The 23839-nt window shown below is 38.0% G+C and overlaps 1 protein-coding gene across 1 annotated transcript; it reads right to left on the reverse strand.

Annotated features, from left to right (window-relative positions):
- Positions 1 to 12960: 12960 nt before the first annotated feature.
- LOC145483537 (putative skeletal organic matrix protein 5) lies at positions 12961 to 17908 on the reverse strand. The gene is made up of 4 exons (XM_081462067.1): positions 17685 to 17908; positions 17440 to 17500; positions 16267 to 16402; positions 12961 to 14703 (listed from the first exon to the last, which is right to left on the reverse strand). The coding sequence occupies exons 1-4, from the start codon at positions 17815 to 17817 to the stop codon at positions 14182 to 14184; spliced, it is 852 nt and encodes a 283-aa protein (XP_081318193.1). The 5' UTR covers positions 17818 to 17908; the 3' UTR covers positions 12961 to 14181.
- Between the last annotated feature and the right edge of the window lie 5931 nt (positions 17909 to 23839).

Here is a 23839-nt window from a genome sequence, read left to right on the forward strand (position 1 = left end):
ACTCCACATACATTCAAGTTAAATATTGATCTAACAGTGCTTAAGTATTGGCTTGGATTATTGATGACACTCTTCAAGAAAGTTATGAACAACGCTACGTATGTTCCTTGCTCTGCATCTACTACCAGTCACTCGTAATAAATGTTTGAATTCTCTTTATAGAAAACTAAATTTGGAGACATTTGGTGGACGATCATTTGCCTAAGTTTACGTTTCATTTAGGTCGCACTGCGTAAATTCCAAAATTAATTGCGTGAAGTAAACCCCGCAACAATTACATTGAAAAACGAGTTCAAAATGGCGACAAATAAGCAAGATTGAAAGCGTAAATAATATATTTCCCAGTTTGAGGTATGATAATTTTTAAACTGGATAATTTTTCCTCTAAGTGTTTCGTTTTCAAGATGCCAAGGATACTTTGAGACGTTCTATAAAACTTCTGATTCTATAAAAAGACAAATCTTTTGCTCACTAATAGCTTAGCAACCAGGACAAGAGGAGACACTTTTTCTTCCCATTTCTTAGTTGTCCGTGTCAACTAAATTCTGCAATTTTTTCGTTTTTTAATGCATCCAGAGATCTTTTTCTTAATTGGCATTCCCGTGGCACGTTTTCTTTTTCTTTAAATAAAAAGTGCAAGCCACAATCCAGAATTGAACCCAGATATGGAAAGTTAACTTCTTTCATTCGCCATTATTGCTGGTTGTCAGTGTCACGCAATTCAAAATAGATCAAAATAAAAATCAAAACCTGTCAATATTTGAAGTCCAGAATCTGGGAAATGAAAGAAGGTAAATATACAAAGACTCTCGCCAAAATTCTGGTCACAGCAATTTTTCTTATGCGAGATATGCGGAGGCATTTTTTACCCAAATTTATAGAGATTTGTATGGAGAGGCCATGCTGGTGCCCATCCGTATGGGCACCAACATGGCGGCCGGAAACCAGCAGAAACATCTGTCTCTGAGTTTTGCTACAAAAGCGTGAATTATCCGTCGAAGAACTCTAAAACATTAAAATAATACTTTTTCTACGTCACTGTTCAGATAGCCAAGTTCCCCGAAATAAGTCACTTTTTTAACCATCATGGCAGCTCTCAGGCCGTCATGTAAATGCCGCGTCATGCAAAAGCTTAGAAATTCAAGCGTAGTGTATCAAAACCAAGAACCCATTCGGAGCGAAAATTTGTATGAATATTAGTTTTCAGCTGGTCTTATACATCATTTAGGTAAAGTCCCAGGAAGATCAATAGTTTTGTAGTTCGAATTTTGGTGACGTCATATGAAAACCAGCTATATGATTACGTTGATCCGCCAATGTAAAGTGATTTTATTTTAAAGATTTCTATAAAGTCTTATGCGCAGCTCAATAATATATGTAACGGAAGAACCACCATATAATTTGACAGTTATAGTTGCAAACGTGATCGTGCACCTTTAAACATCAGAAATGTGAACTCTTAACTGCTAGTTGCGTGACAGTAACACTATGTTTTTTCTAGAATTTTTATTAATACCAAAATACACAAAACAAAATTTTTATGTCTATAGTTTTGGCGAGCAACCCTAAAAGAGACCTCGACGGCTAGAAATACTGGTGTTTTGCCCGGAACACCCCAAGTGGACACCAAAACTCCGAAATTTAATTTACGCCGCTAAGGGAGATGATGAGCTTCCGTATCTCTTTCATATGGGAGTTCTCCCCACCCTGTGCTCTATTTATGAGGTAATGCTAAGGATAAATAAATGCAATTTGTTATTAAGACTCCATTGTCTCACTGGAAAATACATTAGTCGTAAATTTCAGAGGAATTTACAACCGGGACTGTAGTGGCGTATTTTCCATATCCTCACTAGTTAGGATATCGATGACGTCATTTCGCACCATTACATTGCACGGCTGCCACTTTGGCACACGCCGGTTCAAAGATGACAAGCGATAGGGAAGTTAAATTAACTGAAGTTGACATAAAATCGTTCACTAAGTAGCACGAAAATGCTAAAAAAAAAAGCCAAAATGAAGAAATACACTTCATCTATTCAAGTAGTTTCTTCAAATTAAGCCAAAGGAGGGTTATTTAAGATATTCCAGCAGCCGGGCTGCAATCACATACGGTTTTCGCGTTCATTTGCTTCTGTAGTTTTGTCTATATAATGAGAAGAACGTTACACGTTGGCTCAAAGACATGAATTTTTTTTTGTTCTCCTGGCAAACACAACATCTCTCGAGTGAGCGCAGCGATCGAGTTTTTGAGTTTTTGCCACTCGAACATAAAATCCATGTCTTATCATCACCGTCTAATATACTCTACTTATCTACTTTACAGGTACGCCACTGATGACAAATACGATTCAATAGATAAAAACAATAAAAAAATATAGAGAGTAGGAACGTTCAAGTTCAATTTCGTGTGATTTTTATCATTGCCCGCCAGTCTGAGCTGCCCGAAATAAGTTATTGTTCTCCCTAAGCTCTGTGACTTGCTAAGAAAGACACCCTTGGATAACAACCTCGCTGATTTGTGAATAAAATATAACCTTTTGAATAAATTGAAAACATTGAAATCAGTCCATCATAATAAAACACTCAGAAACGAAACTCTTAATCACAAACAACAAGTATGAATAAAAGACACCTGATAAGAAAGGAGGAGCAGAATCTCTAAAACTAAAAGCACCTGGATATAATGGCCACCAACGTGAAATAATTGTGTAAGTTTTACTCGGTTAATGTTTCAATGTATATAAATGCATAGTTCTGTATTAAAACGCCTGTAATACATGACGGAGGGGCGTGTTCGTGTTCGTGTTCGACCTTTTGTAAAATTATGTGATTGCTTCTCGGGGCATAAAATGATTTTAAAAATCTGGGAAAAATCCAATGTTGAAGGTGAAACTAGCGTGTATATCATTTAGTAAACGGAGGACCTAAGGTTCGAAAGCTGATTGCGATGATATCGTAACAAAGAAAGTAAAAGAATAGCAAAAAAACAGAGAACTTTGACCAAAGATAGGGGATGGGTTGCAAATAAACAGACTGATGTAAAGGATTCGTTATTATATCTTCAAGCTACGGAGTTACCTCAAAGATGAAAGAGACGTCCTTAAAAATAGGGCTGCATTAAGACGAAACTGCTCACGTGACCAAAAGAGCAATAATCTCATTTTCTGATGCCTCTCAACGGAAGCTAATATCGCCTGTTATTGCTTTCCCTTCTCTTAGTCAATTGACGCCATACAGTTTGAGTTCACGAAAGTTTACAGGCAGTTATGGCTGTATGAGCTTCCATTTATTAATTAACAATTATTCCCTGCAGTGGAGGTGGCTGGTAGTGAATATTTACCGAGTGGGGAGCGGCGAGGTAACTATCCACCACCAGTCATCGACGCCGAGGGGAATATAATAACCAAATCAGTTGGATAAAAAACACTCACAAAATTCACTCAGGAGAATACAAAACGTCATTTGCAAGAAACATCACATGATTCATCAGGTGACGACAAGAGAAATCAAAGCGTGTTTCGTGTGTTTAGTGAAATTACAAAAAACGGTAAACGCAGCGGAAAAAGGTTTTTTATTCGTTAATTTGTCGAAAAGATAAGTTCATTTCAATCTTCACGACTTTTGGTCGAAGTTGCTGTCCGGAAGATTCACATTGAAATGTATTGCAGAAAGCGACTTTTTGTTTTACAAATTGCCGTCGCGTTTTCTAAAACGTTTGAAAGCACTTGTTACATTGCTCTGGTGACAATTCTTCAAAAGGAGTTGATTTCATCATAAAACCTCTTTAAACCTTCATTGTTATAATTTCACTTACTTCTAAACAGAAGTACTTAAGCTGCTTTGTTGAGGTTGTTTAAATTGCAATTGACAAGAAAGCGTTTCCTGTCGGTTTCGTGTTAACTTCACGGCTCTCTTTCCAATTACCCCCCCCCCCCACCCCATTCCCCTCCACCCTTTGTAATAAGCGCTCAGCCGACAGTGTGCATTTTTTTAATAATTGTCCCAAGATTGCCCCCACTGCAAAAGTTACATTCAAAAATAGACTTATAAGATTGATTAGACGAGTGAAATATGTAGTTTGCTTCCTCCTCTGAACGTAATATTGAGTTTGTTGATTTAGAACAATTGAGTAAAAAGTTGTCTGAAATGTAGGGCATAATTTTATTGTAATGCCGCTTTAGTCCTTCATTACTTGCTCCGATTAAATAGTGCTATCTACGGGAGGAAGATGTTTTCGTAAGTGCGCTGAGATATGTGAACGAACGAGCAAACGAACGAATGAATGCAAACTATACGCTCCAAGAGCGTTTACTCGGGCTTCGTATCCCAATATCAAATCTTACTCTTTTAAATATTGAATACAATAACAACCAAAAAGAGAATCAGGATCTTAACACGAGGTAAAGCTTAGATATTTACTATTCAAGTTGCTTCGTAATCATTCGTTGAGCCTGGAACTCTCTAACCTATAATTGTACACGTCGTTGCCCTTTTAACATTGCTTGGTGTTTCTTGGTGTTTCTACTTTCCATTTTAAGGCCAAAAGAGGTAGTTTTATGCGTTATGACCGGAAACAAGACCTTGAAAGCGGATGATTATGAATTTCTACCGTGACAGGCCATCATGTCTTGCAGAATGTGATGTTTCACATTGGTTTACATGAAATGGCGAACGGACAATCACGTAACAACCAAAATATTTCAGCTTGATGGGTCTTCTTTCAAAATTTTATTCGATATGGGGCTCCTCTCGCGCGCCTTAGGCACGTAAGAGCTCGGCTGAAAATTTTGTACGTGGCTTTACGGATCGGAGTATAGATCGCAGGAAACAATCGAACCCGGTAAATCGCCTGGAACGGATGGCCTTCCTACCGAATTTTATAGAGAGTTTTGGAAGGATGTCTCTCCTTTTCTTATAGTTGTCTTAACAAAAGCCATCAGAAAGGTAACCTTGCTTTAACCCAAAGAAGAGGCATCATTTCATTGATCCCCAAGAAAGACAAGGCACTACAAGAACTGAAAAACTGAAGACCCACAACTTTATCAAACTGTGACTAAGAAATTGCATCCAAGGCGATTGCTTCACGTCTCAAGGCTGTTCTGCAAAATTTAGTAGACAACGATCAAACGGGTTTCTTGAAAGGATGTTCCATTGCAGAAAGCATTTGCTTGATTAACAATGTCATCTCATACACAGAATCAAAGACTATTTCCGGGTTACTTCTCTTTGTTGACTTTGAGAAAGCCTTCGATACTATTGCATGGGCCTTTGCTGAAAAAACGCTCCATCATTTTGGTTTTGGCTCTTCTTTAATTAAGTAGATCAATTTCTTTTACCGTGTTATCCAAAGCTGTGTTATAAATAACTGTTGGTCAGCGGGTTTCTTTGAATTAAGTCGAGGTGTAAGGCGGGTGTAAGGCGCTATCGCCTTACATTTTTATCTTGTGCGCAGAGGTGTTAGCCACCACCATCCGTAAAGATAATGAGGTTAAAGGAATCACAGTGGGCAGCACCGAATGTCAGCTCAGTCAATATGCAGGTGACACCACTCTGATTTTAGATGGCACCCAAAAATCGCTTGAGCGCTCCTTTAAATTTGCTGCATTGGAAAACTTTGGTGAGGTTTCGGGCTTGCGAGTAAATTGTGAGAAAACTGAAGCTCTTTGGATCGGCTCCAAGAAAGGATCAAACCAGATTATATGCTCTGATATAAATCTTAAATGGGCGGATAGCAAGGTTAAGGCTTTAAATGTTTGGTTCTGCATTGATTGTGAAGAAAAAAAGAAGACGAATTACGAAGAGAAGGTTCATAAGGTAGGGGATAGTTTATACATATAATTGGAGAAACAAAAGATAAACTTTAATTGGTAAAATCGCAGTTACTAAGGCTTTAACTGCATCACAATTTGTTTATATTCTGTCATCAACAACGTCGTGTTCAAAATCGCTGAAAGAAACAAACAATCTTCCTTTTAAATTCCTTTGGTATAACAAGGGCGACAAAATTAAGCGCACTGAAATGATAGCAGATTACCAAGATGGAGGACAAAAGATGCTAGACATAATAGAATTTAATAAAGCCTTGAAAATTTCATGGATACTTAAGTATATTTCAAACGACTACAAATCTAAATGGAAGTGCTTTTTCGATTTTCATTTAGCTAAGGAAGGAGGAAAATTATTTTTTCTCGGTAATTTGGTGCCAAACGATGCCTGAAAACTTTATATAAAAGATGATTTCATCCAAGACCTTATTGAACTGTAGACGGACTTAAATTATAGGGATTCCTTTGCCTCTCAAGCTAATTTCAGTACTGGTCATATTTGGAATAACTTGATGATCAGAATCGCAGACAAGACTATATTTTATAAACACTGGGCTAATGCAGGGGTGATGAAAATTAACGATCTGATGACAAGTGATTCAAGAATAATATCTTACAGTTGTTTCAAAGATAAGTTTTGTTTTCCAGTTTCGTTCCTCGAATTGTGTGGAGTAACCTCGGCTATCAGGAGTGCTACGAGATCTCTGAAATTGACATTGCCAGGTGAAAAAATTCTAGAAAATGTACTGCTTAAGTTAAACTCGTCCAACAAACCAAGTCAAAAAGCTTACAAAATCCTCATCACCAAAAAGTGTACTCGCCCAGAAAAAAGCCAAAAGAAATGGATTAGAAACTGTGAACTCGTCGATGTGGAAAATTTAGACTAGGATTCAATTTATCTACTACCTAGCTAGGATATGTACATTAAGCACGAAATTAAGGAACCTTCCAGTTCAAATTTCTCCACAGGAGAATAGCTACTTTCTATTTAAAATTGAATTTTCGGAATCAAATCTTTGTTGTTTTTTGTCAAACAGTACAAGATGCAATTTAAAAATAGAAAGACATGTTTCAATTATTACGGGAACACAAATCGCATTCCAAGAGAAGTGGCACAAAATACTCATTATAACTCCCTGATCTCTCCTTTGAACTTTTGTTTAAACAAGCAATTTAATTGAATGATATTTAGGTTCTCCTTTCATTTGAACAGCTTTAACTATGTATTTCATGGACCTATATTTTTTTCGCTCATACTTACTTTCGTCAGTTGTTAGAATAGTGTATTAGTAGCAGTAGTAGTATTGTATCTGTTAGTTGTATTAATTAATTAAATTTTTTTTATTTTTTGCGCCTATTAGTAATATCGTTGTTATTTAGAATTAACTCCTATTAAAAAGGTTGTTATATTGTTGGTGTTGTAAGCAATGTTGATTGGTATTGTAATGTGTAATTTGTAAGTTGTAAGTAGTGATAGTGATGTAAGTAACTTTAGTTTTCGTAAAACCGTACATAAAGTGTAGTATTGCAAAAATAAAAAATAATAATAAAAAAAAAAGGTCGCGGCAGGGCATTGATTTAATGGATCGCGGGGAAGCATCGATTTATCGGTAGTGTTTTAAAAGAGCTTTTATGAATAATAATTAATTAACTGAACTAGGATACTCGCTGCATAGTAGGGAATTTTGGTCTCAGTCTTTTCCCAGACTTCCATTTCTCTTTTAATAAATAGAGATGATGGATTTCTTCTTTTGTAATGATGCGTTCTAACAGGTATTCTCTTTTACCCTAATAATAGTCGGGCAATGAAAGTCTGTCATTTTAGTCTGTCTCAATGTTTCTGAAGTTTATTTTTTCATGTAAAGTTAAAAAATGTTTTCCTATTGAACTGGGCGAAAGTAAGGTGCTATAATTGTTGCCTTCAATATTATAACGTTGATAATGCTGAAGTTGTTGACACTGGTAAAAAAAAAAAACTTGTTGCAGGTCAATGGCTGTTTGTTTACTCATACATTTAACCTTTTACTTTAAGTCATCATAAACAATCATTTCTCCTCTGCTTTTCTTTCAGTTAGCCAGCGAGTCACCTTGATTCAGTTACTATGGAAACCACAGTGGAAGAGTCTCTAAACCTTGCATCCGAAGATTCATTACCTATATTGACAAACCACAACAGGAGAAGAAACGTTCCACGGGGCAAACTTGCGGCTGTGTTTTACAGCGTATTTCTTTTGTGGCAATTAATTGGAAATTGTTTGTACGTAGTTCGAACCTTTGAATGTTCCGTAGACAAAAAACTTGAATCTTTCCGTTGTGGAAACGTTACCACTTTTTCCTACTCCAAAGAACTGGAATTAATCTGGTACGTTACTCGATTAATTCAAATGTTTTTTTATTGTAATTGCGCTACGTAAAACGCCCAGTTTCCACGGTTACGGTTCAACTTTACACACGCTTAAATCGTTGCCTGCCTTTTGGACTCTAGTCCTTCTGCTATTGCTTGGCGTTATTAAATATGTGGTACTTCTGGCCTGGTCACAGTCTTCGTTGAACTTTTTGTTGACAGTTTCCTTTATCACGACCTGGGTTTTGAAACTTGTCATTGTGGGATTGCTTAATTACACTCAGATTAATACCATTAGACGGCGATCTCCAACCCTAGTATTGGTCCTCTTAAAAATCACACTGGTAGTAATTTTATTACAGAGTATCACAGACTTTTACTTGTGAATTCTTCAGTTGGTTTTACACGCAGATGACTTTAATCACTTTCAGGTTGAAACCTCGAAGAAGTTTCGAATTGTTACGATTTGTTTCGAAAATCTGCAGAGTGTTCATTTCACTTCAAAGTAATGAACTTCTGGCAAAAACTGTTTAGCGATAATAGAAACATTCTGGAAAATAATTATGCGCTCTTGGCCTAAATAAGAGGTAATGCTTTTTACCTTTTAATAGCCTTAACTCTTCGAGCGGAAACTTAGGGAACGGGAGGCATTCTTTCCTAAGAAATACCTTAAGTGATATCTAAGTTTAGAAAATACTTAAAGTTAAGGTATAAGTAAGCAAGTCAGTCAAAAATAAATAAGTGAGCGAGCAAGTTAAGTAAGTAGTAACCACAATGTAACCATTCAGTTGCCAAAAGCAAAAAGAAAGATAAAGTCAGGATAAATGGAGAATAATCTTGATCGAAGACTTAAACTTACAAAACGGAAGAAAGAAATGTTTTGAAAAACACAGAAGTATTTAATTAAATGCTGAATTTGAATGAAATTGCTTGTCTTTCTTATGCATAGGCCGTTAAAGATAGCTTTTAAGATACTACAGATTATTGATCTTCTACATTTAATGAATACGTTTTGTGAAATATTCGGACCTCACGCTCAATGCAACCTGGCTGGTGTAGTTGATGCGCAGATTAAAACTCTCAACCTATTACAAACCTACTTTCCCGACCTCATTTGAAATTAGACCTGCTTGGATATTTTAACCCTCTAGATGGGTTGCAAATTTTGGATTGTAACTGGTATTTTTAAAAAATCGTAATTACCAAGATGTAAATAATAACAAACTAAAACATAGCTTCTTCTGAGAATTATTCCTACACTGACCACTCACACTTTTTATTACTCATAAAAGGAAATGCCCCTCCGGTTTGATTTTCGTTTGGGCATCTTTCTCTTTTCCTTAAAATTAGTATATGGGAGGTCCGTATAGAGAAAAACTTTGACCGAGATCTTGAAATGCTGCCCGAGGCCGCAGGCCGGTTTTTCACTATACGGAACGACCCTAAGCCGCCAAATAACATATTTATGATTTTGCTGCCATAGATATTGGCTTACAAGTGGGTTTGTTTACACAACTTTGTCATTGAATTGGCTTACCTGCCGAGTACAAACCATCGCAAAAAAAATTAACGAGCGAACGAACGAGTAACTCAGATACTAGACAAAAAAAGATTCATTAAAGAACAGATTTATTTTGAACTACTTTATTTTAGTTGCATATACTTCACCAGCTAAGTTCTCCAAAATTGTTTTCCCGATGTAGAATTTCGTGCAAAGTTTGAAGTTATCCTACAAAAACAATTTCTATCGGTCATTGCGAATCACTCGAAATCGCACTTTTTCGTAGAAAGTAGCAGAAAGTGAGGAAATTCATTAAGTGTATTTCACAGAAATTCTCTTAAATACAGCAACGATCAGAGAGGTAAGCTCGACTGCAAAGACTTTTTTTGCTTAAAGTTGTGCGGCGAGAGAAACACGGGATTACGCGCCATTATAACGCCGAGCTACAAACAACCAAACAAAATCGCACAACTTCAAAACACTCAGTTGAATTTACTTACAGTGACTTTCCTTGCCATTTAAAAGTGAATAGAGATAAACTTACGTTGATTATATTAATCGTCGATGGAAGCGTAAAAAGGGAAAAGGTTGACGATAACTGCTGGTTCACCCACGAAAATTGACCAACAAGACAATTTCACCCGCGCTGTTTCCCGCCGTTACCGTGATCGTGATCAGAGATAGGAAAATCCGGACCGCGCTAAGAACCAATCAGATTGCAGGATCTGTCACCGTGCCATCTTGGGAAAAAACTAATATCCCGTAAAGTACCCTCTGTGCTTACCAGTGGGAGAAATAACATACTAAGCAGCATGTACTGAAATATGCCAAACTAGGTCATGTGAGGTCTAGTTTGAAACGATTTCTTCGATATTGCAGTGTAGGACGGTCAAAATCCTTTTAGTGTTTGTTAAAATAAACGATAATTGTGTCGTAGACAAGATGTTGAAAGATGTTCGTGTTGTAATAGAGGATCCACTATTGCTTGTCTTTCCTGTGCATAGTACATTTTACTACACCGATTGTTGACCTTCTACATTTTATTGAATGCTTTGTATGAAAGCCCCTTAACCCTTTTCTCCACGTTAAGACGAAATTAAGTTTTCGTATTCAATAAATACGGTATGTTAAAACCGTGAACATCGATGGCATTCCCACCATTTCACAGCAAGATGCTGCGCGCCGAGAAAAAAAATCTTCTTCCAGCAAGAGGCTTTTTCTGTAAGATCTTTGAAACATATATGAGCAATACAAAGATATTCTAAAAGTTTTACGTCATTCCATAACCTCGTTACTACATTTTCTTTGCGCTTATCACATTTACTTTGACAGGGTGTACCAAAACGCAATACGGATGGATATACAAAATCGGTCCTCAAAAACTGTATGTCAATGAACTGATTCAAAAGTAGGATGTTCCATTCTAGCTACCTAAGAATGCCATGCATATGTGGCACAAAACACCATTACATGCTCAATATTGGGTCAATTTGTACCAAATTTAAACAGCGAAAAGGTCTTGGACAGATCTGTCGTTTGAAGGTATAAAATCAAACTCCCCTCCTATGTGACAATTGATTAACCACCCCTACAATTTTTGCAACTTTTTCCTCTTACACTTTTAAGGTCAAGTTAATATCTGACAATGACCCACCCATCAAGAGCTGCATATTAAGCCATAGCTTTTATTAAGCCATAGCTTAGGGGTATACCTTAGCACGTCCAAACAAAGCTCTATGATATTTTGGATGGACTAAAAATAACGTGTGTTTCGTAAGATCGATATATAAGACGAATTCCAGAGTATGACACAGCTGATATTGATATTGGATTTCTGTCCATAATTATTAGGAGAAAACATGATTATAGTCATTAACTGACATGCATGCAATATTTGCGCTACTTTTTTGGGCTCTGAGCTAACCGGCCAGCCACCATACGGCTTCGATCGACATGGAACTAAAACGAGAGCTTTCATTTCACAGTCAAATGGCTAAAGTATTCCGCCAAAATAATGATCGATGGTATTATGAATACAACTGCTACCGTATATAATTAAAAAGAAAAACTCCTTTTGACGGCAATTTTATTGGTAGGTCATGTTCAATTTAAACAATTCTTTCAATTGGATTGTGAGTTTGTTGGAAGCGAAGATTATGAAAATAGCAAGTTACTACCCAAGCGTGGGTAGTAACAGTGAAATCAATGAAAACATAATTACATATATCCGCCGAGAAGGAAGGTTCCAATCAATATGCAGCACATAATATCACACATTTTAGGAGAGAAATCATGAGAACGCAACTAAAGAAGAGGTCATCATCTCAGTGCTTAGTTACAGGCTTAGCAACAGCTGTATATATAGTTTGAAAACACGACAAGTTAAAACATGGAGGATTGGCGAGGTGAAATGCCTTTTGGCATTTAAACCCCAGAAGGTTGAAGCAGAAATACATTGTGAAGGTGAATTAATCAACATGACACGAGCGTGGGACAAAGAAAAATTCTGAGTCCCCGACAGGAATCGAACCCATGACCTCCCGAACACCGGGCGGGCGCTCTATCCACTGAGCTACGAGAACTCATGGAGAGCGAGGCCATTTAACTCCATGAGTTCTCGTAGCTCAGTGGATAGAGCGCCCGACCGGTGTTCGGGAGGTCATGGGTTCGATTCCTGTCGGGGACTCAGAATTTTTCTTTGTCCCACGCTCGTGTCATGTTGATTAATTCACCTTCACATTTCATTACCGAACTTAAAATTCACCATCTTTATTAATTTATCAAAAATATATTGTTCTGCAAATCCAAAAAAAGTTCCGTTTGATAGGTCTGGTCATGCTTGGCAAAAATAAAGCCGGGCTCTGTTTCTAACGCTTAAGATATGCAGTAAAATACACTGAACAAAGTTTATGGTCCTTTGTGTTCTGAAATCCGTGCCGATTTGGCAGGGGCAAAGAGTGGCATTTTGATGGCAAATAAATTTTATAGAAAAAAACTGGTATGAGGGTGGTTTCAATGGTTTAGTTTGATAAGCCAGTCTTACCTTGGGATAAAGTAAAACTCACAATCAGGCCTTTGTCTGCCTTTGCCTACCTTCTGTAGGTTACCTTTTTACATATTGGAGAGACATTTCTAGGACTGGTGCATCGAACATGAAACTACTGGTTGGCCTTTCATTTTTTGCTGTCTTGGAGGACCTGAGTGCCTGTTACCGACCCGAGAATTTGCGCCTTCAAAAATTTTAATAGGGTCTGCTCAGGATTACTGAGTAGCATAAAGCAATACTGATGAAACATTGGCCTGAAACAAAGGCGATGTTACCAAAGAAAACTCTCTGAGATTGCTATTCGTTTTAAAGTCACAACATTTTCCGCCAAGATAAGGATCAGTCTATATTAATTTTTTGCTCCAGGAAAGAGCGCCTTCGGTTATTATATGATCCACACTCTTTAAAAGTGGCATCGACAAAACAATAGGGACGTTAAGATACCCTGGACGCGGCCTAGGACGACGCAACGGAAAGTAAATTCGCAAGGTCTTCAATTTAATTTGCATAAATGTCACGCCACTTGACGGCCTCCACCTCAGTTGTGGCGGCGACGAAGTTCATTTTGGCGGCCTCTCAGAAAGGTGAGTTATTTTCCGACTTTTTCCCTCAAAATAACATGTTTTGCCCAAAATTTGTAAACATTATTATAAAGAAATAGATTCCTAAACTGTTTGGCTCAATTTTGTTTTCATAATTCAGTTTTAACGAGCATATAGAGGGAAAAGTGAGCGTCAAGTCTTCAGAAAGAAATCCGAGAAGCAGGTAAATCTGTGGCAATTTCCTCGCACAGAGTATTGCTTTATTTCTTATTTCACCTTGATTTTTATCGTGTGAAACTAATCTGTGGCAGGTTAGGACCGCTCTACACTCTGAATCTGCCACTTCTTCAAGGTCAAATCTTTCGTACTCTTCATACGGTAATTCTAAGTTCTTTGAAAAGCTGCAGTCATAGAGGAGCACGAATTCTTCGTCAGAAATGATGTCGGCCAAATAGGCTCCTGCTAAAAGCTCTCGGGTCTTCTTAAACGACGTCATAACAGCGAAACCGCCTGATTCTCTGACTGAACCTGTTTGTTGTTATGACTTGTTTCGGCCGCCGCTTGCACAACGCAAATCTTATGGTTTCTTTTTCCCGCACAAAGGTGGCGGTTACTACCCATGCCCTCTCGGACGTGACCGCGTATTTCAACGCCGCCGTGTCCAGTATCTTAAGGTCCCTAATATAAGAATTGCAAGATGAGATTGTTCACGATAACATATCAAATGAGTCGTATTTATCGATTCATCAACCCACTTTATTATTTCGTTTTTGAACAGCAATAAGATAAACCCCGAATTTTAATTCTCTCTAAAGGAACATGTTATAAGTTTACAAACCATATCTGTAAACAACGTTTTACCCCTCATTCTTACACGTGGTCTTGGCTTTTCCCTTTAACCTCATAAAGCTCAGTTCTCTTCACTGAACGAAGATGTATCCCATGGCCTGGATGTGTTTGTCTCCGTTGTCTGGGGAGTTGGTAGCCTCGTTTCCGCAGGTGTCGGAGTCCCTCTGGTGCCCGCCTGTACCAAACCCTATCCTGGAGTCGCCAGTAACGCAATCATTTTCTTGATTGCACATATAGCCAATTCTTGCTTTAGAATAGGCAGGATCATCACTCATGACATTAAAACCTTCTCTGTTGCAGTTAGGCTGCAGGGAGGCCTGAACACCAATCAATGTCTTCCATTCGTGACGACCCAGTGAGGTGGGGCGGTGTTTACCATCTGCAATCAGGGCATACAGCGAACTAGCCTTCATGTTCAGAAGAAGGAACCTGGTATCTTCTCCAGGGATCTTCATGCCCAGACAAATTTTGGTAAAGGGTGTGTTCCAGTAGGTTGGGAGCTTGGTCTCTTCGTGGTCCAAGCCTGTCTCCCCTTCAGGTAAACCGTATGTGTTCTTGTCAGTCCAGTAAGGTGAATCGTAGTGAAACGTTTTCTGCAAAATACGAATAGTTTAGTTCAGGTTGTCATATCATCCACTTTCCAGTGCTTTTGCAGCCACCAAAATATAAAAACTGAAGCATGAAATTGAGCGGGTTAATGTTTCGTGGAACGTTTTATCCAAGTCAGGCTAATGATGTTGATGATATTCTACCGTCTTTAACTTTGACCTCAAAACTAATCAATCAAGACGAAACATTGATTTTCTCGATATAAAGGACAGATCATTAAGCTAGCAGAGGGAGGCAGCGTGGACGAAAGGTTAGAGCGCCGGACATGAAATCCGGACTGCGGGTCAAGTCCCATTCTGACCACCAGCTGCCCACCTCCCCCCGGGTGTTGTTCCTGATAGTTCCGAGTTCAACTCCTCAGCCACGCTTGTATATAGCTACCTGGTTTGCCTCCTGCCAGTGGAGAGTTTTAAAGATGTTATGTTCATTTAGATTACTTGTTTCATTGTTTGTTTCTTTTGACCCTGAAGAGTCGCACTCGGGTTGTGGTCACTAACACTCGCTTTCACTGTTACGTGCATGGGCGACATCTTTTGACATGCATCTTTACGGTCGAACTCGACTTTTAGTCATGAAAGATGATTTATTTGACATCAAACTAAGGTTAGGAGTATTAAGAAGTCATTCTGTGAGAGATAAATCGACTGTTTTGAATGTTTCGAATACTAAACGCGGTAGCGGCCTAATTCTACCGGAAGAGCCGATCGACTACGCGGAAATGACAATTCCTGTTGTTTTGGGAAGCAGACCAGGGGGGTGCTCCTCAAAGTTTTTCGTGGGGGTGTGCAGCCCGAGCGTTGAAACCTGTGCCCTATTTCAGACCAGAATCTGTGATTTTCCATTCCCTATTTCAGACCTAAGCCAAAAAATCGATACTCCATTCCAGACCTCTAGAATTAATAGACGGCTCCAACATATGATCCCAGCTATCCAGAAATGGATTCAATTTCCGTAAACATTTAAGAGAAGCTTCAAAATTTGTGAATTTTGATGCGGAAAGACTAAGTTCCTTTTAAACAAAATACCCAAGCCAGAGTGATAAAAATACCATAATTCAAACCAGAATAGTCAAAATTCATAGCTCAAAACCATACCCTTTGGGGCCTCAGAAACCTATTTAACCTATTTAAGGGAATACCCCCTCCTCGGGGGGGCAGCAGAATCTGTGGATTTTGATTGAGAAATTCGAGCGGATCTACTCGACACTCGACACGAAATGGTGGAAGGAATTTGTAACAGTCAGATGCCAACGGAAAGGCGCTGCATCGTACGACGTTTTTTTGACATAATTATTAGAACGGTTTTTCGCAAGGTTCAATTTCAACTGAATATATATGTGGACGGATTTGAATTTAACTGGCTTTACCCTAGCAGAAAATATAGACGGAAGGTGTTAAAGTCTTCAAAATATACAATTTCAACACTGACGACTCCACTTTAATTCTTGTTGGAATGCACTCAGAAAATTTCTAGGTCAAATATGGCCTTAGTTACCTTCTTTAACGCAAAACCTGGATTGGTTTGCAACATAATCGCTTAAATTGTACCTGAGCACCGTCCATTTTCATGACCAGCGTCCATCCTCCGCCACCACATTCGCCAAGGTCATCACCATCCATGTAGCAGTAGACAGGAACCTTCTCATTGCTAAACTGGAGCATGTATGCCTTGTTTTCGGTTGGGCTTGAAAATCAATACGAATACAATATGTTTCATTATTAACACTTATAGCCAAATGAATCAAAGAGAAACTGGTTTAAGGTGGCTCGCAACGGTTTTCAACAAATCTCAGTCTTCTCTGATGAATCCATACTACATCTCTTTTTCAGCTGATACCATAATAATGATCTCAAACAAAAAATTGCCAATTACTGGTTAAAGCTAAAATTAACCCTCCTGTTGCATTTTTTTGAATTTTTATTTTCCCCCCAGTTTTTTTCACCCCCACCAAGGCCAATTCTGAAGTATGTTTTATTCATGCTTTAATGCGTGTGATACATGATGCCTAAGAGTGATGGAAATATTTCTAGAGGACGCATCCCTCAACCGTCTAAAAATGGTACAATTTGTTTGAATGCCCTTCATAGTTTTTCGTCTCCCACGCTTAATTTCATGTGCCAAACAATTCATTAAGATATGGTAATTCTATAGCATTGCTCTATTTTACCACCACTTATTTGTCGTGATGTTCGTATACTAGAAGAGTTACTCGGCCCCATCAAATTTGTTGAGTTGGCATGTCAATCAAAACGCGATGGTTGTTTGTTTTCAAACGGCTAAAAAGTAGACAAAACATTATTGCTTCAGCATGATATTGAGCTCAGAGAAATAATCAAAGAAGAAGTGAAAAACTGTGTAGAAATAAAATCAAGCCAAGTTTCCGAGTTTCTGTAATGATCTGTTGAAAATACCCTATTCTGGGAAAATTGAATCGCCACCTTAGATTCCACAAAATTGAACTTACTGGATCTTGTAACATATATTCCATACAAATAGTTCACCACAAGGGTCTTGTTTAGTGAAATAATTTTTTAACAGGTCATATCGTTGTAATAACTTGTGCACAGATGTTTGGCAATTTGGTTGATGCCATTATTGTGGCGTCAACTGAAAAGCAACTGTAGTATTGATCTATCAAAGTAGATGTGCTGAAAAGATGTTGCAAGCAGTTTCCAGCCACCTTCAGATCGTTGTTTTTGCGTAATTTCTCTACAACTTACTGATCTTTGTCATAGATCTCTTTGCATGAACTTGGACCAGGGTGTCCGCAGTTGCCCGGCTCTACGCAAATCCATGAAGGGCAAACAATAACATTGTTTAGTAATTTTCTATAACCTATACTAGGATCGTAAAAAAAAACAGGTACGTTAGTTACTGTTCACTATTTAGAGATTAAGAATGACCGAAAATGACAGATTTAAACCGTTCGACACATCGGCAAGGTAGAAAACATTTCTTAATGTACCTGGTTTTGGGCATTCAAGTTTTTTCAATTTTTGAAGGACTTTCTGGCAACATCCTGGCTGCTTTTCAGCAGCGTTAACGCAATTGGTGAAATACACCAGGCAAATAACTCCAGCGAATTTCAAGGATACCATTGTTTAGTCTTGGAACCGAACGGTAGCTAGGACTTTTAACGTGAACTGATAAGTTAGCATTTGAAGAGTCCGTGGTTTATAAACCCTTCCATCACCGCTTTACATTAAAACCGTTTTCTCCTCACATTCGCCTGGAGGTTTTCTTTCTTCTTGCGTGGAGAATTACTAAGTGAATCAACTCCCGGCTGATGATTGGCTCTTAACTTTGGTACAACCCAAACAACCAATAGCAAGTTCTCTATGAAATAACAGGATGTTGATGTTTTAGAAAAATGTAAAATAACCATAGATACCCTTAAGTAAATATCGCGCGTTGAGGTTTTTATTGCCACCCATTAAGTCAAAAAACCTAGGGCACGTTTGTTATGAAATAACAGGATGGCACTACCAAAGAGCTTCTGAAATAGCCATAGATACAAAATTCGGTTACAGTGACATTGTTTAAAAAAGCTATTGAGTGTCGAAGTAATTATTTTACCACCCGTGTTGTAGCACTTTCTTGGTTTATAAACATCTTATTGGTAATTTATGGGAAAAGGCGAAACTTGTAAGTCCCAGCCCTTCTTCTCCAAATTGTTCACGTGTACTTTGTGTCATAAACGGTTGCAAACAGTCTTTCGTTTGAATTTTCTGAGCATTCTTGTTACTTGAGCTTTAATTTATTTGATGAAAAGGAGGCCTGTAAGTTTTATATTGCCTCCATTGTTCCTTTTAGCTGGATATTTTAAGGACGTTAGCTAATTTGAAAAAAGAACATTTTAACAAGCTTTTTGTCGAAGGAAATCATGCAAATTATTCTGGGGCGCAGGCTTGCTTTCTTTTGTTACCCACTGCGTAAGGCCTTCTGTTCGACATATTGATGATTGTTTGACATTGATTGACAGTTTAATCAATTGTTGTAGAAAGTCCGGACGAAAGTTCCAAAGAAACTCACTAATGAGCTAATTAAAATTGCCAATAGCTACAAGTTAGTGTCTTTCCTTTCTTTAAAGTCTACAAGCTAACTAACAGATAGAGAGATTGGGTATAATTAAATTGATAAAAGTTGATAAAAGTTGATAAAAGTTGAATTGCTTATTTACCGTCTATTAAGTCAAATAACTATGGAACGTTTGATATGAAATTGCAGAATAGCCATACCATGACGATAGTTATATAACCATAGACACGGAAGTGGGCTTTAACTGTTTAATTACCGCTACGAAGGAGTTTCATTTAAGCCCTGAAATTGTTTTGAAAACTATTGACAATACACCGGGTTAATGAGTGAATGTTTACCACCCAATTAGTCAAATAACCAACGGGACGTTTATTTTGAAATAGCAGAATAACCAAGGTTAAGAAGATAATAAAATAACCATATATATGCAGGTTCTTCGGGTCGCTTTAGTTAAGGTGGCAAGATAAGATCGAAACAGCTTTCAAAAGGCTTTTATTTTACGAAAGTGTGCTATTGGCCATATTGCATGAGTGTTGAAGAAACGAGTATCGGAGCTTTTTCTCTAAGGTGTAGGACTTTCAAAATGCAGTGTCTAATTATTGTCATTATGAGTGTGGTGAAATTAAAAGTGTTTAACAGGAAGAACAAATAAAATGCACACACAGAGACTTGCTGTCGGTATTATAGGACGTGACGTAACGCTTATGTATTTGCTTACAAGTTATTCTAGGCGCTTCCAAAAACCTCACGTACAGAATTGTTAGAGATGTAGTCAAAGAAAAATCAAGCCCCCACCACTGAACAACAAAATGGAGGATAGTGGCTACCGGGACAAACTTGAAGGAATGCACAAGGTGAAAAAGTAGGTTGTTTACATATTTGGAGAGAAATATTTGAATATATGAAAGGAACTCCCGGAGTGGTGAATGTGGTAAAAGCTTAGGAACAAGTTTCTTCAATACAACAACAATATGACCCCAGCAAAGTGGCGTTAAAAATGACACGTATGACAAATAGATAGCTTTAGGAGACAAAACTGTAATTAAATATGGAGACGTTATTGATCATTACAATTATGCACAGCTCAAATGTATGTTCTTTCATTTATTCACTTGTGTAATTAAATATCATAGGTAATCGACACGCTAACGTGCTGTGAAATTCTTTAATGCCTCAATGTTCACGGTATCAATACCGTACTACTTGGATATGAAAAAGCAAATTTTGTCCTGAAATGGTGCGAAGGGCCATGGGGCTTTCACAGAACGTATTCAATAAATGAAGAAGATATCAAATATGTGTAGTATCTTGAAATGAAATCTATCTGTAATGGACTATGCATTAAAAAAGACATGGAATCTGTATTTAAGAACTTCTCTGTTTTTTTTGGTTTTCTTTTTTTTTCAATATATTCCTCCCTTACTCGCCAATGGAAGTTATTCTCCATTTATCCTAATTTATATTTCCATTATCTAGTTATGTGCTAAATATTTTTCTTCCAAAAAAAGGGTCAGAAAACAAGCGACAAGTAAATATGTAGTAAAACATGTCAACGAGGCAAAATACTCTATTGAATTATCCGTATGTCATTTTGCGTTAGCGCTGTTACTAGTGAAGGCTTTGAGAATAAGCCTCACATAAAGGAAATTCTTAAGTAATTGCAGTTATTTAATGTTGTTGATATATAAGAAATAAATCAGTGCATTAACCTTTTTTTTGTAATACTCCATAATTTCTATTGGCATTATCCCGTTTAGTTTAATTGGATCATCTGCGTCTTCTATGCAAAGCTGTTACCAGTTTGTTAGAAGGTGGTCTTGGTCTTTTGTTTTTCCGTTCCCTTTTTAAGGTGTAGTATTCCTAAACTTTGGAGACGTTTTTAACGCAAGAGGTAACCTTTTCATTTAAATGAAATTTAAAAATCGGAAGCCCGCTGCTGTTTTTGTGGCGAGTTACTCGCAAATAGACAAATTCGGCTACCTCACGCGCGGGTGTCACGTAACTTGAATTGAGTACAACAACAACCAAAACAAGTGCGTTCGTATTAGTCGTATTGCCATTTAGAGAAAATAAGCCAAAATGCCGCAGTTTTGTTGCACCGGAGACTGTGCGAACAGCTCCGCTAACTGAAAAGATCTGCCGTTTCATGGATTGCCGTTAAGACGTTTCCGCGAAAATTTTCCGGTCGATAGATTTTTTTTAAATTTTTACAGCAGTCAGATAATGAGTTACTTGTGTCAGAAATGCAAAAAAAGTTTGGGGTCGCCGACTTCGTTTCAGAGATAGAGCGTGTGGAAACCTACCCTGATTTTGAAACATTGGCGCACGTAATTCAGCAGCATGCTTTACAGGGGGTTATAGTTAAAATATCGAAGGTGAGTCAACGGAGGCAAACGATCTTAGTCATATTTTGTAGAAGTAGGTCTGTTGCGTAAAGAATTCGAAATTTTACCAATGTTTTCACAAAACTTAACCCTTCATTTGGCATTTGAAACCGTCGCATAGATAAACGAAGAGCTAAAAAGAGCGGAATTCGATGGTGCATTTTGCATTTTTCATAGATTCTCTTCACTTTTTCGCCAAGCGTAGAAAATCGATACAGAAAATAATCCATCAAAAGAAAAATATATAGGTGTCACCAAACGTTTAAGATCGTTAAATCCAGGAAAATCTATAGCAATGGCCATCTACTGTATTATTGTTCATTTTATTAATTAGTGTGCGCGCTCATGCGTGACGTGGCGTGTGAATTTGCGTGGGCAGTATAGTAAGGATGCCCAGAAACAATTAGCGCAAACGTCTTTAAATTCTTACTGTCTCCTCTCTGTTTGGATGGTGAAAATGACAAGAGATCCACGATATTTCAACTTCATTCGCCATACCAAGATCTGCAGCGAACACTTTACACCAGATGATTTTATTGACCAATACTCTAATAAAAATAGGTCCGTAATGCGTACTTGTATAGGATTTCAGTCAAATATTCGCTATGGCTAAATCATAGAAATAATAGCGGAGCTTCAGCGCGCGAAGCGCGGCAGCGAAGCACCATGGGTAAGCAAAATTGGTAACCCATCAAGCCGAGAAAATTTGGTTATGACGTCAGCGTACGAGCGAGCGAGCGAACGCCGTCCGTACAGACGCTGGGGGAAGGGGAGGGGCGTCTCGCGGTAGCCCTCACGGGGAAGCTAGGGAATGCCATCTGTTCTGGGCGGGATTTTTTAGAAAAGTCAGGGGAAAAAAAAAACTTATTTCTATTTGTTATGTTGACAAACGATCGGAGGGGTTGATCTAACGTTTTCAAGATAGGGTTTAACTGAAGCAGAACGTGAAAGAGAACGGCAGAGAGCAAGGATTGACAGCCAAAGAAGTGGCGAAGAAGATCGCGAAAGAGCGGGCCAGGGCTAGAAAGGAGGCGAGGTAGTACTGAACAGTGCTGTGAATTAGATCGAGCTAGGGCTAGAGAAAGGATATGAAATAATACCGAACAATGCCGTGAGGCAGAGCGAACGACGGCTATAGAAAAGAGCTGGAATACCCGAAAAACTTACTCAGAAGACTACACAACTTCGCGCGTCGAGATGTGCAGCCGTGCAAGAAGTCACATGATTTCATCAGGTGATCAACAAGAGAAATCAAACGTGTTTCTTGTGTTTAGAGGAAAAAACACAGCGGGAAAAGAGTAGTTGATTCGTTGATCTATCGAAAAGATTAGTTCAGTTCAGTCTTCGCAACTTTTGCTGGAAGTTGCTGCCTATAGGATTCAAACTGAAGTGAACTGCCAAATTGTGGTAAGCGACTGTTTTACATAGAAACTTTCGCGTTTTCCATAAAAATTATGTAGTTGCTTCGGCGAGATAAGCTTAGAAGTTAAGCTTATATTTTCAATAGGAGTTTTAAAGTCTCCCTGATTATCTGATTTGGAACCATACTGGGAGAAATTTGATAAATTTCAAACAATAAGACTAGAGTCGTTGTTGAATATAAAGTTGCATACTGTAAACAAACAAGCTTAGTTTTCTGTTGTTTTTCGCCGTATACCGATAACCTCACGTCTAAAAGTAATAGAACTGTATTTGTAAATACTGCCAGCCGAGTTTTGAAGTTTTCTTTGTTTTAGTAAGGACAGCCGCTTTGTAGACTGTTATAATTTCTTCTTCTGTTTACCTTGGGAATAAGGAAAACCATCGATTTGCTACCCTTGACAGTTTTTGACGCTCGTATGTTGTCGTCCATACTGCGTTTACAAATTATGGAGACTTCCTCGTTTTGTTTGGTTAATTTATTGGGTTTAGTGAAATGTTTGGCTGAATTTCTTTTAAGGTTATTGGTAAAAGCCTGGTTAAGCCACGGCCGAAAAAAGGACTGCAAAGCCGTCGACGAAAATAATATTCAAATTACGCTTTGGCGCGAATAATTATTTAACTTGAACACCGCAAGTCTTTGAGATTTTGGACGTTTTCTGGCTTCTAAATGCATTTGTTGGCTTTAACTGGAATGATAATAAATCTTAAACGAATTTTCTGTAACATTTCTGGTATCCTTCGTTTGATTCAGGTGTAGTGATACCCATATTGTGTTTATGTAGTTTTCCTCAGTTTTGTTGTTGTTGTTGAAATGTCGAGTGGATGATTATTATTACACTAGGCTTGCTGGTGCAGCAAGTATGGAATATAATTTTCCGAAATAGTAAATCCATACACTCTTCTGAAACGTGGTAAATTGCTAACAGCACCTCCATATTCTCCTTTTGCACATGAACATGAACTATTTTTTCTACATCAGTGACCCTGCATGCAGAGAAAGCTCTACACGGAGACGATTCCATTGGTGCCACTGCATTTGGGGATACACGGTCCCTATTTTTCAATTTTTTGGGGGCTTTTCGTGTTCAACTTTGGTGCATGTAGGATATATTTTTTATCCATTTAGCTGTAATTTTACTGATGTCTTAATTAAACATATCTTGGGTTTGGTTGACCAAATGCACATATGCATCAAAACCTCCGAGTGTGTTCAATTGTCTACATGTAGTGAAGGCAAAATATGTGTAGATGGTATAACTTACTTATAGCTTACTGA

Source organism: Orbicella franksi, chromosome 4 (genome assembly GCF_964199315.1).
Source record: "Orbicella franksi chromosome 4, jaOrbFran1.1, whole genome shotgun sequence".
Lineage (NCBI taxonomy): Eukaryota > Metazoa > Cnidaria > Anthozoa > Scleractinia > Merulinidae > Orbicella > Orbicella franksi.